Source organism: Rhinopithecus bieti, unplaced genomic scaffold (genome assembly GCF_001698545.2).
Source record: "Rhinopithecus bieti isolate Rb0 unplaced genomic scaffold, ASM169854v2 scaffold_28055, whole genome shotgun sequence".
Taxonomy (NCBI): Eukaryota; Metazoa; Chordata; class Mammalia; order Primates; family Cercopithecidae; genus Rhinopithecus; species Rhinopithecus bieti.
In genome coordinates this window covers 1,036,043-1,050,797 of record NW_016812914.1, presented here as the reverse complement: position 1 = coordinate 1,050,797, position 14,755 = coordinate 1,036,043, and the positions used below count along the sequence as shown (strand labels likewise).

The 14,755-nt window shown below is 52.6% G+C and overlaps 1 protein-coding gene across 2 annotated transcripts in view; it reads right to left on the bottom strand.

Annotated features, from left to right (window-relative positions):
• PLIN3 (perilipin 3) overlaps window positions 1-14,755 on the bottom strand; it is a 29,421-nt gene that overhangs the window by 5,256 nt on the left and 9,410 nt on the right. For both annotated transcript variants that reach the window (XM_017847187.1, XM_017847186.1), the window contains exons 5-7: window positions 8,923-9,208; window positions 4,276-4,475; window positions 1,436-1,561 (exon numbers count right to left, since the gene is read on the bottom strand). In XM_017847187.1, the coding sequence (XP_017702676.1) occupies window positions 1,436-1,561; window positions 4,276-4,475; window positions 8,923-9,208 (612 nt within the window). The remainder of the gene's footprint in view (window positions 1-1,435; window positions 1,562-4,275; window positions 4,476-8,922; window positions 9,209-14,755) is intronic.

Below are 14,755 nucleotides of genomic sequence, written 5' to 3'. Positions count from 1 at the left end.
AAAAAAATAAAATAAAACTGGGGTCAGGCGTGGTGGCTCATGCCTGTAATCCCAGTACTTTGGAAAGCCAAGGTGGGAGTATTGCTTGAGGCTAGGAGCTCAAGACCACCCTGGGCAACACAGTGAGACCCTGTCTCTACTAAAAATTAAAAAATAAATCAGCCAGGCACGGTGGCACGCGTCTGTATTTCCAGCTACTCAGGAGGCTGAGGCGAGAGGATTGCCTGAGCCTGCAACGGTGAGGCCACAGTGACCTGTGATGGCATCACTGCACTCTGGCCAGGGCAACAGAGTGAGAACCTGTCTCAAAAATAAATAAATAAACAAATATTTCAAAAATTGATATATAATCCACACACCATAAAACTCACCCTTTGGGCCGGGCACAGTGGCTCAAGCCTGTAATCCCAGCACTTTGGGAGGCTGAGACGGGCGGATCATGAGGTCAGGAGATCGAGACCATCCTGGCTAACACGGTGAAACCCCATCTCTACTAAAATTACAAAAAACTAGCCGGGTGAGGTGGCGGGCGCCTGTAGTCCCAGCTACTCGGGAGGCTGAGGCAGGAGAATGGCGTGAACCCGGGAGGCGGAGCTTCCAGTGAGCTGAGATCCGGCCACTGCACTCCCGCCTGGGCGACAGAGCGAGACTCTGTCTCAGAAAAAAAAAAACCCACCCTTTGAAGTGTACAATTCAGTGGTTTTTAGTATATTCACAAGGTTGTGCACATACTACCTTCATCTAATTTCAGGACATTTTCGCTTTTTTGAGACAGAATCTCCCTCTGTTGTGCAGGCTGGAGTGCAGTGGCGCGATCTCGGCTCACTGCAACCTTCCTTTGCCCCTGGGGAGCTTAAGTGGGTGGTGGGACAGGCAGCGAGATTCATTAGAGAACACAAGAGGCCAAGGCTTGAGATAGAGTGGAGGGGGCCGGAGAATACTAGTCAGAAGTTGCTACTAGGGGCCAGGCTCGGTGGCTCACACTTGTAATCCCAGCACTTTGGGAGGCCGGGGAGGGGAGATCACTTGAGGTCAGGAGTTCAAGACCAGTCTGGACAACATGGTGAAATCCTGTCTCTACTAAAAATACATAAAAAATTAGCCAGGTGTGATGGTAAACTCCTATAATCCCAGCTACTAGGGAGGCTGAGGCAGGAGAATCACTTGAACCCAGGAGGTGAGCCAAGATCATGCCATTGTACTCCAGCCTGGGCGACAGAGCAACACTCTAAAAAAAAAAAAAAAAAAATGCCATACCCATGCAGGCCCAAGAGGAGAAATCAAGGCAGGCTTCCTGGAGGAGGTGTCATTAGCTCCTGAAAGCAGGTGAGGCTGGGGAAAGCACTCGAAGCAGGTAGGCCCAGGAAGCAGAGGTGTAGAGAGTAGCATTGGGACTCCAAGTACCCCAGGCCACCCCCCAGTCCCTCATGGGTACCTCTGGCTTGGGCGGCTCCTTCTCAGAGCCCTGGAGCTGCTTCTGGTTCCAGCTGAGCCACATCTGGTGCAGCTTCTCCTGGCCTTCCACCAGCTTCTGATCAACGCCTTGCTTGACAGTTTCCATCTGGGGCAGGGGAGAGAGAGGTGAGGGAAGGAGGCTCCCCTGGGAGAGGCGGGATTCCAGAGGGAACCCAGGGAATCCTTCCATCATCTGACTTACATGATGGTCTAGAAAAGAGAAAGGGAGGGAGGAAGGGTTTCCTGGCTACGGTGAGCTCTGGGGCCTTTGGTTTAATCACTGACACCCTCATGCTCTGTGTGGTCGGTGGAAAGAGTGGCCGCGCGTCCCCTGGAGCTCCTCCCATTGCGTCAATTTCTCCTGCGCTTGCGAGGGAGCCTGGACACGTGGCTGGCTTTGGCCAATGGGAGATGAGCAGACGGAACTAGCCAAGGTTTAACAAGTGTTTGTAGGCCGGGCGCGGTGGCTCACGCCTGTAATCCCAGGATTTTGGGAGGCCGAGACGGGCAGATCACGAGGTCAAGAGATCGAGACCATCCTGGCTAACACGGTGAAACCCCGCCTCTACTAAAAATACAAAAAAATTAGCCGGGCGCGGTGGCGGGCGCCTGTAGTCCCAGCTACACGGGAGGCTGAGGCAGGAGAATGGCGTGAACCCGGGAGGCGGAGCTTGCAGTGCGTGGAGATAGCGCCACTGCACTCCAGCCTGGGCGACAGAGCGAGACTCCATCTCAAAAAAAAAAAAAAAAAAAAAAAACAAAGTGCTTGTAGGCCAGCCACGCTGGCTCACGCTTGTAATCCCAGCACCTTGGGAGGTCGAGGTGAGTGGATCACCTGGGCTCAAGAGTTGGAGACCAGCCTGACCAACATGGTGAAACCCCGTCTCTACTAAAAGTACAAAAATTAGCCAGGCGTGGTGGTGCGCATCTATAATCCGTTATTTGGGAGGCTGGCGCACGAGAATCGCTTGAACCTGGGTGGCGGAGGGTGCAGTGAGCCGAGATTGCGCCACTCCACTCCACTCCACCCTGGGTGACAGAGCCACACTCAGTCTCAAAAAAAAAAGTGCTTGTAATGAAATATGATTCAGCCTTCCAAAGGAAGAAAGCAGGCTCACTTCAGTCTCAAAAAAAAAAGTGCTTGTAATGAAATATGATTCAGCCTTCCAAAGGAAGAAAGCAGGCTCACTTCTGCAATCCCAGTGCTTTGGGAGGGCAAGGCGGGAGGATCACAAGCTCAGGAGCTCCAGAACAGCCTGGGCAATACAGTGAGACCTCATTTTTATATATTACATGAAGTTTAAGAGAAAAGAAAAATAAATAAAGAGGAATGATGGCAGACATATGCTCCAAGATGGGTGAACCTTAGAGGCTGCAGTGAGCCATGATCATGCACTCCAGCCTGGGAAACACAGTGAGACCCTGTCTCTAAAAAAAAAAAAAAAAAAAAAAAAAAAAAAAAAAAAAAGGTAATTAAAGGTAAATGAAGCTATCCATTAGTGGGCTCCAATCCATAAAGGGTTGGGCTCCTTAAATTAGGAGATTAGAGCTGGGCACAGTGGCTCATGCCTGTAATCCCAGCACTTTGGGAGGCCGAGGCGGGCAGATCATTTGAGGTCAGGAGTTCAAGACCAGCCCGGCCAACATAGTGAAACCCTGTCTCTACTAAAAATACAAAAATTAGTCAGGCGTGGTGGCAAGTGCCTGTGATTCTGGCTACTCGGGAGGTGGAGGCCCAAGAATCACTTGAACTCGGGAAGTAGAGGTTGCAATGAGCTGAGATCGCACCATTGCACTCCTGCCTGGGCAACAGAGAGTGAGGCTCCGTCTCAAAAAAAAAAAAAAAAGAGATTAGGACACAGACATACACAGAGGGAAGGGACGACCACATGAAGACACGGAGAGAAGATGGCTGTCTACAAGTCAAGGAGAGAGGCCCCAAAAGGACACGCTCATCTTGGACTTCCAGCCTCCAGAAATGTGAGAAAATAAATATCTGTTGTTTACATTTCCCAGAGAGTGCGATTTTTTTTTTTTTTTTTTGAGATGGACTCTCACTCTGTCGCCAAGGCTGGAGAGCAGTGACATGATCTCGGCTCACTGCAATCTCTGCCGCCCGGGTTCAAGTGATTTTCCTGCCTCAGCCTCCCGAGTAGCTGGGATTACAGGCGCCTGCCATTGTGTCTGGCTAATTTTTGTATTTTTAGTAGAGATAGGGTTTCACCATGTTGGCCAGACTGGTCTTGAACTCCTAACCTCGTGATCCACCCGCCTTGGCCTCCCAAAGTGCTGGGATTACAGGAATGAACCACCGCACCTGACTGCGATTTTTTTTTTTTTTTTTGAGATGGGGTCTTGCTCTGTTGATTAGGCTGGAGTGCAGTGGTACAATCATAGCTCGCTGCAGCCTCCAACATCTGGGCTCAAGCGATTCTCCTGCCTCAGCCTCCCAAGTAGCTGGGATTACAGGCATGCACCACCACACCCGGCTAATTGTTTTAAATTATTTTTTGTAGAAGTGGGGTCTTGCTGTATTGCCCAGGAGTGTCTCAAACCCCCGGACTCACGCGATCCTCCTGCCTTGGGCTCCCAAAGCACTTGAGGGACTCACACAAAGAGGTGTGAGCCGCTGTGCCAGGCCCCAGACAGTGTGGTTTGTGGCAGCAGCCTGAACAAATGAGTGCACAACCAGAGACAGTGCCAGGAGCAAGCGGGAATGGCCCCACCAGACTACAGAGGGGTAAGTCACTGAGCTCTGGGTGGGCGTCTGCAGTGTGGTGAAGGCTGCTGGCTGAGGGCCCTGACCCCCTGGAACCTCACCAGGCTTAGGGCCTGCGACAGCTGCAGCAGAGCCTCCTGTGCCCTCTGCTTGGTGGCTCGAAGCTTGCCCAGCGAGTGCTCATAGGCGCGCTGCCGCAGCCTCTCCGACAGGGAGCCCAGACGCACGAAGTAGCTCTGCTCCTGCCGCTGCTGCTGCATGGACGCGACGTCAAAGCCATCCAGGGATGTGGCGATGCGGGCTGCGAGGAAAAGGAGAAGGGTGTCTGTGAAGACCAGAACACACAGCTGGGCTCGTCCCATGCAGACGGTCCCAGGAATCACACTGTCCCGTTTATTTATTTATTTAGAGATGGAGTTTCGCTCTCTCACCCAGGTGGGAGTGCGGTGGTGTGATCTCAGCTCACTGCAACCTCTGCCTCCCAGGTTCAAGTGATTCTCCTGCTTCAGCCTCCCGAGTAACTGGGATTACAGGTGCCCGCCACCACGCCCGGCTAATTTTTTTTGTATTTTTAGTAGAGACGGGGTTTCACCGTGTTAGCCAGGGCGGATCCTGACCTCGTGATCCACCCGTCTCGGCCTCCCAAAGTGCTGGGATTAGAGGTTTGACCCACTGCGCCGGGCCCAGTTCTACTTATAAACCTCGAAGGCCTGGGAGCAAAGGATTCTGCCTTGGTTTTCCCTATCTGCAAAATGGGGATGAGGGAAATCAAACCTCACAAGAATCAGAGACCTTAGACTAGCAGGAGGGTCTAACGATGGCCCGCAGGCCAGACCTGCCTTGGTCAACCTGTGAATATAGCCCTGCATGTTCGTTATGCAGAAACAACAGCATTCCAGCCTGCAATGGATCGCATACACTATAGAGGTCCCATAAGATTATAACAGTGTCGGCTGGGCGCAGTAGTTCATGCCTGTAATCCCAGCACTTTGGGAGGCCAAGGCGGGCAGATCATTTGAGGCCAGGAGTTCAAGACTAGCCTGGCCAACATGGAACAACCCCATCTCTACTAAAAATACACAAATTAGCCAGGCTTGATGGCACTAGCCTGTAATCCCAGCTACTTGGGAGTCTGAGGCAGGAGAATCATTTGAACCCGGGAGGTGGAGGCTGCAGTGAGCCGAGATCACACCACTGCACTCCAGCCTGGGTGAGAGTGAGACGTCATCTCAAAAAAAAAAAAGAGAATTAATGACATTTCAGCCAACAACGGACCTCATATACTACAGTGGTCCCATAAGATTATAATACCATATGTACCATATTTTTAATGTACTTTTTTTTTTTTTGAGACGGAGTCTCACTCTGTCACCCAGACTGGAGTGCAGTGGCGGGATCTCAGCTCATCGCAAGCTCCGCCTCCTGGGTTCACGCCATTCTCCTGCCTCAGCGTCTCGTGTAGCTGGGACTACACCTGGCTAATTTTTTTGTATTTTTAGTGGAGACGGGGTTTCACCATGTTCGCCAGGATGGTCTTGATCTCCTGACCTCGTGATCCACCCGCCTCGGCCTCCCAAAGTGCTGGGATTACAGGCGTGAGCCACTGCTCCCGGCCTTTTTCCTATACCTTTTCTTCTTTTTTTTTAGGCAGGGTCTTGATCTTTTGCCCAGGCTAGAGTGCAGTGGCATGATCTCAGCTTACTGCAGGCTCAACCGCCCAGCTTCAAGTTATCCTCCAACCTTGGCCTCCCGAGTAGCTGGGACTGCATGAAGCTGGGACTACGGCAAGACACCCGGCTAATTTTTGTATTTTTTGTAGAAATGGGGTCTCACTATGTTGCCCAGGCTGGTCTTGAACTCCTGGACTCAAGTAATCTGTTCACCTCCACCTCCCAAAGTGCTAGGTTTACAGGTGTGAGCCATTGCACCTGGCTTCCTGTACCTTTTCTATGTTTAGATCTGTTTGTTTTGTTGGTTTTTATTTTTTGAAGTACGGTCTTGCTCTGTTGCCCAGGCTGGAGTGCAGCGATGCGCTCATAGCTCACTGTAGCCTTGAACTCCCAGGCTCAAGTGATCCTTAGGCTCTCAAATAGCAACTGGGACTACAGGCGTGCACTAGCACACCCAGCTAATTTTTACATTTTTTGTAGAGACAGAGTCTCACTATGTTGTCCAGGCTGGTCAGGAACTCCTGGACTTAACTGATCCTCCCACCTCAGCTTCCAAAGTGCTGGGATGACAGGTATGAGCCACTGTGCCCGGCCTCATCCCATGTTCGTAGGTTCATACATATGTATGCATGTATTTATTTATTTATTTTTGAGACAGAGTCTCGCTCTGTTGCCCAGGCTGGAGTGCAGTGGCATGATCTCGGCTCACTGCAACCTCCGCCTCCCGGGTTCAAGTGATTCTCCTGCCTCAGCCTCCTGAGTGGCTGGGATTACAGGCACACGCCACCATGCTTGGCTAGTTTTTGTATTTTTAGTAGAGACAGGGTTTCACCATGTTGGCCAGGCTAGTCTTGAACTCCTGACCTCGTGATCCAGCTGCTTCAGCCTCTGAAAGTGCTGGGATTACAGGCATGAGTCACCACGCCCGGCCTTTATTTCTTTTTTTGAGACGGAGTTTTGCTTTTGCTGCCCAGGCTGGAGTGCAGTGGCGCAGTCTCGGCTCACCACAAGCTCTGCCTCCCGGGTTCAAGTGATTCTCTTGCCTCAGCCTCCTGAGTTAGCTGGGATTACAGGCATGCGCCACCACGCCCAACTAATTTTGTATTTTTAGTAGAGATGGGGTTTCTCTATGTTGGTCAGGCTGGTCTCGAACTCCGGACCTCAGGTGATCCGCCTGCCTCAGCCTCCCACTCCCAAAGTACTGGGATTACAGCTGTGAGCCACTGCGCCCGGCTGCATGTATTTATTTAATCCTTCTGTACCCACGCTTTTTTTTTTTTTTTTTTTGAGACGGAGTCTCACTGTGCCGCCCAGGCTGGAGTGCAGTGGCCCAATCTCGGCTCCCTGCAACCTCTGCCTACTGAGTAGCTGGGATTACAGATGCCCGCCACCGTGCCTGGCTAATTTTTGTATTTTTAGTAGAGACTGGGTTTCACCATGTTGGCCAGGCTGGTCTCAAACTCTTGACTTCAAGTGATCCGCCCACCTTGGCCCACCAAAGTGCTGGGATTACAGGCGTGAGCCACCGCGCCCTGCCTATATCCTAAGCTTCTTATTTGCAAAAATCCCAATCCTGGCACTTTGGGGTGCTAAGGCAGTAGGATCACTCCAGCTGAGGAGTTCTAGATCAGCCGGGATGACAGAGGGAGGCCCCGTCTTTACAAAAAATTAAATAAACAAAAATTAGTTGGGCATGATGTTGTGTGCTTGTAGTCCCAGCTACTCGGGAGGCTGAGGTGGGAGGCTCGCCTGAACCCAGGAGTTTGAGGCTGCATTGAGCTATGATCGCACCATTGCACTCCAGACTGGGCAACAGAGTGAGACTCTATCTCTAAAACAAACAAAAAGGGGTTGGGTACAGTGGCTCATGCCTGTAATCCCAGCACTTTGGAAGGCCGAGGTGGGTGGATCACAAGGTCAGGAGTTCGAGACCAGCCTGGCCAACATAGTGAAATCCCATCTCTACTAAAAATACAAAAAATTAGCCAGGCACGGTGGCTCACGCCAGTAATCCCAACACTTTGGGAGGCTGACACGGGCAGATCACGAGGTCAGGAGATTGAGACCATCCTGGCTAACACGGTGAAACCCTGTCTCCCTTCTCTACTAAAAATACAAAAAATTAGCTGGGCATGGTGGCGGGTGCCTGTAGTCCCAGCTACTTGGGAGGCTGAGGCAGGAGAATGGCGTGAACCCAGGAGGCGGAGCTCGCAGTGAGCCGAGAGTGCGTCACTGCACTTCAGCCTGGGCAACAGAGAGAGACTCCATCTCAAAAAAAATGAAATAAAAAAATAAAAATAAAATAAAATAAAAATAAATTAAAAAAAATAAAAATACAAAAAATTAGCCAAGTGTGGTGGCGGGCACCTGTAATCCCTGCTACTCAGGAGGATGAGGCAGGAAACTCGCTTGAACCCGGGAGGCAGAGGTTGCAGTGAGCAACCTTTGCAAAGATCACGCCATTGCACTCCAGCCTAGGTGACAGAACGAGGCTCTGTCTCTAAATAAATAAATAATAAATAAAGAAGAATATCAAATAAACAGTGCAGGGAGTGTAAATCTATGACCGAGGTGACTGGAGCGGGATGTCTGGCCTGGCAGGAACACCAGGGTTCAGTGAGATCTCAAGTTTAGTCACATATTTATGCAGGAACGGAGTGAGCGAAGAGGGAAGAGGAGGAGGGCGGGGAGAGGACAGGGCAGGTTGTGCAGGACCTTGTGGGCTGGCTGTGACGAGGACTTGGGCCTTGACCCCAAGGGAGGTGGGGTCCATGGAGGGCTGTGGGCAGAGGAGGGATGTGGGCAGAGGAGGGATGTGGGCAGAGGAGGAATGGGCTATGATTCAGATGCTCACAGACGCCCTCTGGTGGCTGCTGTGGGGAGGAGACTGTGGAGGGTGAGGGTGGGAGCTGGTGAGCAGGACAGAGAGGGGACTGCATTTGTGATGAGATTCCAAGATGCTGAGGAGAGGTGGCAGGGATGAGGTGGCAGTGAGGGACAGACCCTAGGAAGCCGACAGCGGCTTCCAGTTAGGGGGCCCGGGGAGGGGTCTCAGAGCAGCCGGCTGGCCACACTCACCCAGCTCGGCGTCCGTAAGGGGCAGGTGGTTGTCCACCCACTCCTCCGACTTCCCCAGCACCGTGTCGACCCCACTCAGCACCATCTGGCCCACGCGGGAACCCATGACGGACTGGACCCCGCCAGTCACGACAGACTTCGTCTTGTCCACGCCGCTCTGTACAGCACCGCGGGTCGCGTCCACGGCCTCCGATACTCGTGTGGCCACCGTGTCCTTGGCGCTAGACACCATCTCTCGGGCCCCTGACACCTTGGACGACACAAGCTCCTTGGTGTCCGCCAGGACCTAGGAGAGGCAACAGCATCAGCATCTCTGCCTTCCCTCCATACCTGGGCACCCCTCCCCTACACCCCAACTTCCAGGGAGACTGAGGCAGGGAGCGCCATCCCCTAGGTGACCCCAGCATCGCTGCCTTCCCTCCATACCTGGGCACCCCTCCCCTACACCCCAACTTCCAGGGAGACGGAGGCAGGGAGCGCCATCCCCTAGGTGACCCCAGCATCGCTGCCTTCCCTCCGGGAGATACCTGGGCACCCCTCTCCTGCACCCGAACTTCCAGGGAGACGGAGGCGGTGAATGGATCCCCGGGGGACTCCAGCATTTCTGCCTTCCCTCCATACCTGGGAACCCCTCTCCTGCGCCCCAACTTACAGGAAGACCGAGGCAGGGAGTGCCATCCACCGGGTGACCCCAGCATCTCCGTCTTCCCTCTGTACCTGTGCACCCCTCCCCTGCACCCCAACTTCCAGGGAGACTGAGGCAGGCAGTGCCATCCCCCGGGTGACCCCAAGTCTGGAATCATGGGCATGACCTCATACTCTGCAGCCAGACTACCTAAGCTCCGTCCCTAGCTTGCTACTTCTCAGCTGTGTGGCTTCAGGCAAGTCACTTTACCTCTCTGTGCCTCGTTTCTTTCCTTCCTCTTCCCTTCCCTTCCCTTCCTTCTTCCCGTCCCTTCCCCTCCCTTCCTTCTTTGGAGACAGGGTCTTGCCCTGTTGCCCAGGCTGGAGTGCAGTGACACCATCTCGGATCACTGCAACCTCTGTCTCCTGGGTTCAAGCAGTTCTCCTGCCTCAGCCTCCCAAGTAGCTGTGATTACAGGCATCTGCCACCACGCCTGGCTAATATTGTGTTTTTTGTTTGTTGTTGTTGTTGTTGTTGTTGTTGAGATGGAGTCTCACTCTTGTTGCCCAGGCTGGAGTGCAATGGCATGATCTCAGCTCACTGCAACATCTGCCTCCCGGGTTCAAGCGATTCTCCTGCCTCAGTCTCCCGAGTAGCTGGGATTATAGGCATGGGCCCACACCTGGCTCATTTTGTATTTTTAGTAGAGATGGGGTTTCTCCATGTTGGTCAGGCTGGTCTCGAACTCCCGACCTCAGGTGATCTGCCCACCTTGGCCTCCCAAAGTGCTGGGATTACAGACATGAGCCACTGCACCCTGCCTGTTTTTGTTTTTTTTGTTTTGTTTTGTTTTTTGAGATGGAGTCTCTCTCTCTTGCCCAGGCTGGAGAGCAGTGGCGCAATCTCGGCTCACTGCAAGTTCCGCCTCCCAGTGATTCATGCCATTCTCCTGCCTCAGCCTCCCGAGTAGCTGGGACTACGGGCACTCGCCACCACACCCAACTAATTTTTTGTATTTTTAGTGGAGATGGGGTTTCACCATGTTAGCCAGGATGGTCTTGATCTCCTGACCTCGTGATCCGCCCACCTTGGTCTCCCAAAGTGCTGCGATGTGAGCCATCATGAGCCACTGTGCCTGGCTTTTTTTTTTTTTTTTTGACAGAGTTTTTGCTCTCGTTGCCCAGGCTAAAGTGCAATGGCACGATCTTGTTGCTCACCGCAACCTCCACCTCCTGGGTTCAAGTGATTCTCCTGCCTCAGCCTCCCCAGCAGCTGGGACTACAGGCGCCCACCGCCATGCCTGGCTAATTTTTTGTGTTTTTAGTAGAGACAGGGTTCACTGTGTTAGCCAGAATGGTCTCGATCTCCTGACCTCGTGATCTGCCCGCCTCAGCCTCCCAGAGTGCTGGGATTACAGGCGTTTGAGCCACCACCGCCGACGAGTCAGGTTTTAACAGCAGCACTACACTCACTGAACATGCACGTTCTCACACTGGCCCGGATTAAAGTCTAGCTCTGACAACACCAGCGTTCCCCAGAACCTGGGGAAAGTTACCTCTTTGCAAAGGGGGAAAATCTCACAGGGCCCAGAATTGAGAGGATATTGTGCCTCTCAAAAAGTCAAGAGCTCACAGCAGGCCAGGCATGGTGGCTCGTGCCTGTCATCCCAGCACTTTGGGAGGCCAAGGTGGGAAGATCGCTTGGGCCCAGAAGTGTGAGACCAGCCTGGGCAACACAGTAAGACCTCACCTCTACAAAGAATACAAAAATTGGCCAGGCACGGTGACTCACACTATAATCCCAGCACTTTGGGAGGCCGAGGCAGCTGGATCACCTGAGGTCAGGAGTTTGAGACCAGACTGGCCAATATGGAGAAACCCCTTTCTATTAAAAATACAAAAATTTGCTGGGCATGGTGGTGGGCACCTGTAATCCTAGCTACTTGGGAGGCTGAGGCAGGAGGATCACTTGAACCCAGGAGGCAGAGGTTCCAGTGGGCTGAGATCACGCCACTGCATTCCAGCCTGGGCAACAGAGCAAGACTCCATCTCAAAAAAAAAAAAAAAGAAAAAAGAAGAAAGCTCCCAGCTGCTGCTCCGTTCAACGACCTTGAAGAATTCATCCTGAGGTTATCCCTTCTATAAACACAAGGACTGTTGGCCTCCCACGGTATCAGTGGGAGAGAAAGGGAATGCAAGGGCTTGGCCCTACGATGGGGGCGCTCCTGGCTGACGTTTCCCCATCTTCCTGTGAGCTCAGCAGTTTCCATGCCCCCTCAGCCAAGCCCACTACTGGCCTTTGCTGATAAGGTACAGGCATGGCTGGGCACAGTGGCTCACAACTGTAACCGCAGCACTTTGGGAAGCCAAGGCAGGCGGGAGGATTGCTTGAGCCCAGGAGTTTGTTTTTTGTTTTGTTTCTGAGACAGAAATCTCACTCTGTTGTCCTGATCTCGTGATCCAACCGCCTCAGCCTCCCAAAGTGCTGGGATTATAGGATGAGCCACTATGCCCGGCTAGCCCAGGAGTTAGAGACCAGCCTGGGCAATACAGCAAGGCCCCATCCCTACAAAAAAATTAAAAAATTAGCCGGGTCTGGTGGTGCACACCTGTAGTCCCAGCTTCTCAGGAAGCTGAGAGCTGGGAGGATTGCCTAAGTCTAGGAGGTCGAGGCTGTAGTGAGCTGAGATCATGCCACCGCACTCTAGCCTGGGCAACTGAGCAAGACCTTGTCTCAAAAAAAAAAAAAAAAAAGGTGCAAGTTGACACCCACTCTGCTGTTTCCCAGCTAAGGCCATTTCTGCATAAATGAGAGGAAAGAAGTATGACCATGATGGGACAGCAGAGCCCCCCGGCATACAGTAGGCACTCAATATCGAGTGGATGAATGAGCTGTCTGTCCCTGCAGGCGGTCTCAGGGAAAGTCCAAGGATGCTGGGATGCGGGCTGGCTTGTCCTGCCTCCAACCCAGGGAGCACCTATTTCTGACGCTAGAGACCCAGACACAAGCAGGTGGTGCCTGAGGGTGACCTTCTGTAACCACTGGGCCGAAGCGGACATGGAGCCCCTGAATACTTAATAAGCATCTACCTGCTGGCTGTAGTGGCTCACCCCTGTAATCCCAGCACCTTGGGAGGCTGAGGCGGCCGCATCACCTGAGGTCAGGAGTTCAAGACCAGCCTGACCAACATGGAGAAACCCCATCTCTACTAAAAATACAAAATTACCCAGGCATGGTGGTGCATGTCTGTAATCCCAGCTACTCGGGAGGCTGAGGCAGGAGAATCGCTTGAACCCGAGAGGCAGAGGTTGCAGTGAGCTGAGATCACACCATTGCACTCCAGCCTGGGCAACAAGAGCGAAACTCTATCTCAACACACTAAAAAAAAATAAGCATCTACCCTGTGCCAGGCTGCCCGCTGAGCACTGGACACAGACACAAAGCAGGCGGCCTGTGCCCTGGTCCCAGCTAGGGACACAAACAATAACTGATTAAGCTTCACACTTATCTGAAGAAGGGTGTTTTGTTTTTTGGTTTTTTTTTTTTTTTTTGAGAAACAGCCTTGCTCTGTTGCCCAGGCTGGAGCACGGTGGCGTGATCTCGGCTCACTGCAACCTCTGCCTCCCGGGTTCAGGTGATTCTCCTGCTTCAGCCTCCCAAGTAGCTGGGATTATAGGCACTCACCACCACACCTGGCTAATTTTTGTATTTTTAGTAGACACGGGGTTTTGCCATGTTGGCCAGGTTGGTCTCGAACTCCTGACCTCAAGTGATCTGCCCACTTCAGCTTCCCGAAGGGCTGGGACTAAGGTGTGAGCCACCGTGCCTGGCTGTGCCTCATTTCTTCATCCCAGGCTGTTATAGGTCGAATTATGGTCCCCTCAACCCCAAATTCATATGCTGAAGTCCTGATACCCAGGGGTAAGAATGTGACTGTATTTAGAGACAGAGTCTTTTTTTTTTTTTTTTTTTTTTTTTTTTTTTGGATACGGAGTCTTGCTCTGTCGCCCAGGCTGGAGTGCAGTGGCGCGATCTCCACTCACTGCAAGCTCCGCCTCCTGGGTTCACGCCATTCTCCTGCCTCAGCCTCCCGTGTAGCTGGGACTACAGGCGCCCGCCACCGTGCCCGGCTAGTTTTTTTGTATTTTTAGTAGAGGCAGGGTTTCAACGGGTTAGCCAGGATAGTCTCGATCTCCTGACCTTGTGATCCACCCGTCTCGGCCTCCCAAAGTGCTGGGATTACAGGTGTGAGCCACTGCGCCCGGCCGAGACAGAGTCTTTAAAAAGCGGTGATTAAGGGAAACTGAGGTAGGGCACAGTGGCGCACTCCTATAATTCTAGCACTTTGTGGGGCTGAGGCGGGAGGATTGCTTGAGCCCAAGAGTTGGAGACCAGCCTGGGCAATATGGCGAGACTCCGTCTTGACAAAAAGTACAAAAATTAGCCAGGCATAGTGGATGCACCTATAGTCCCAGCTACTCAGGAGGCTGAGGCGGGAGGATCTGTTGAGCCCACGAGTTTGAGAACAGCCTGGGCAACAGGGTGAAAACACATCTCTACAAAAAATTAAACATAGCCAGGCATGGTGGTGCGTGCCTGTGGTCCCAGCTACTTGGGAGGCTGAGATGGGAGGATCGCCTGAGCTCAGGAGTTCAAAGCTGCACTCCACCCTGGGTGACAGAGCGAGAACCTGTCTCAAAAAAAAAAATTTTTTTTTTTAAATGTTAAGAGCCAACATTTGACACAAGCCATGTGAGGTTCTAGGCCTTCAGGTGTTAACTCCAGGTCAGCATCACCATTCTGTAGAAAAGAAAGTGGGCCCAGGCTGGGCATGGTGGCTCATGTCTGTAATCTCAAGACTTTGGGAGGCCAAGGTAGGTGGATCACCTGAGGTCAGGAGTTCGAGACCAGCCTGACCAACATGGTGAAACCCCATCTCTAGAAAAAATACAAAAATTGGCCAGGTGTGGTGGCGGGCGCCTGTAATCCCAGCCACTCAGGAGGCTGAGGTGGGAGAATCGCTTGAACCCGGGAGGCAGAGGTTGCAGTGAGCTGAGACCGCACCAGTGTACTCCAGCCTGGGCAACAAGAGTGAAACTCCATCTCAAAAATAAAAAAGGCCGGGCACGGTGGCTCAAGCCTGTAATCCCAGCACTTTGGGAGGCCGAGACAGGCGGATCACGAGGTCAGGAGATCAAGACTATCCTG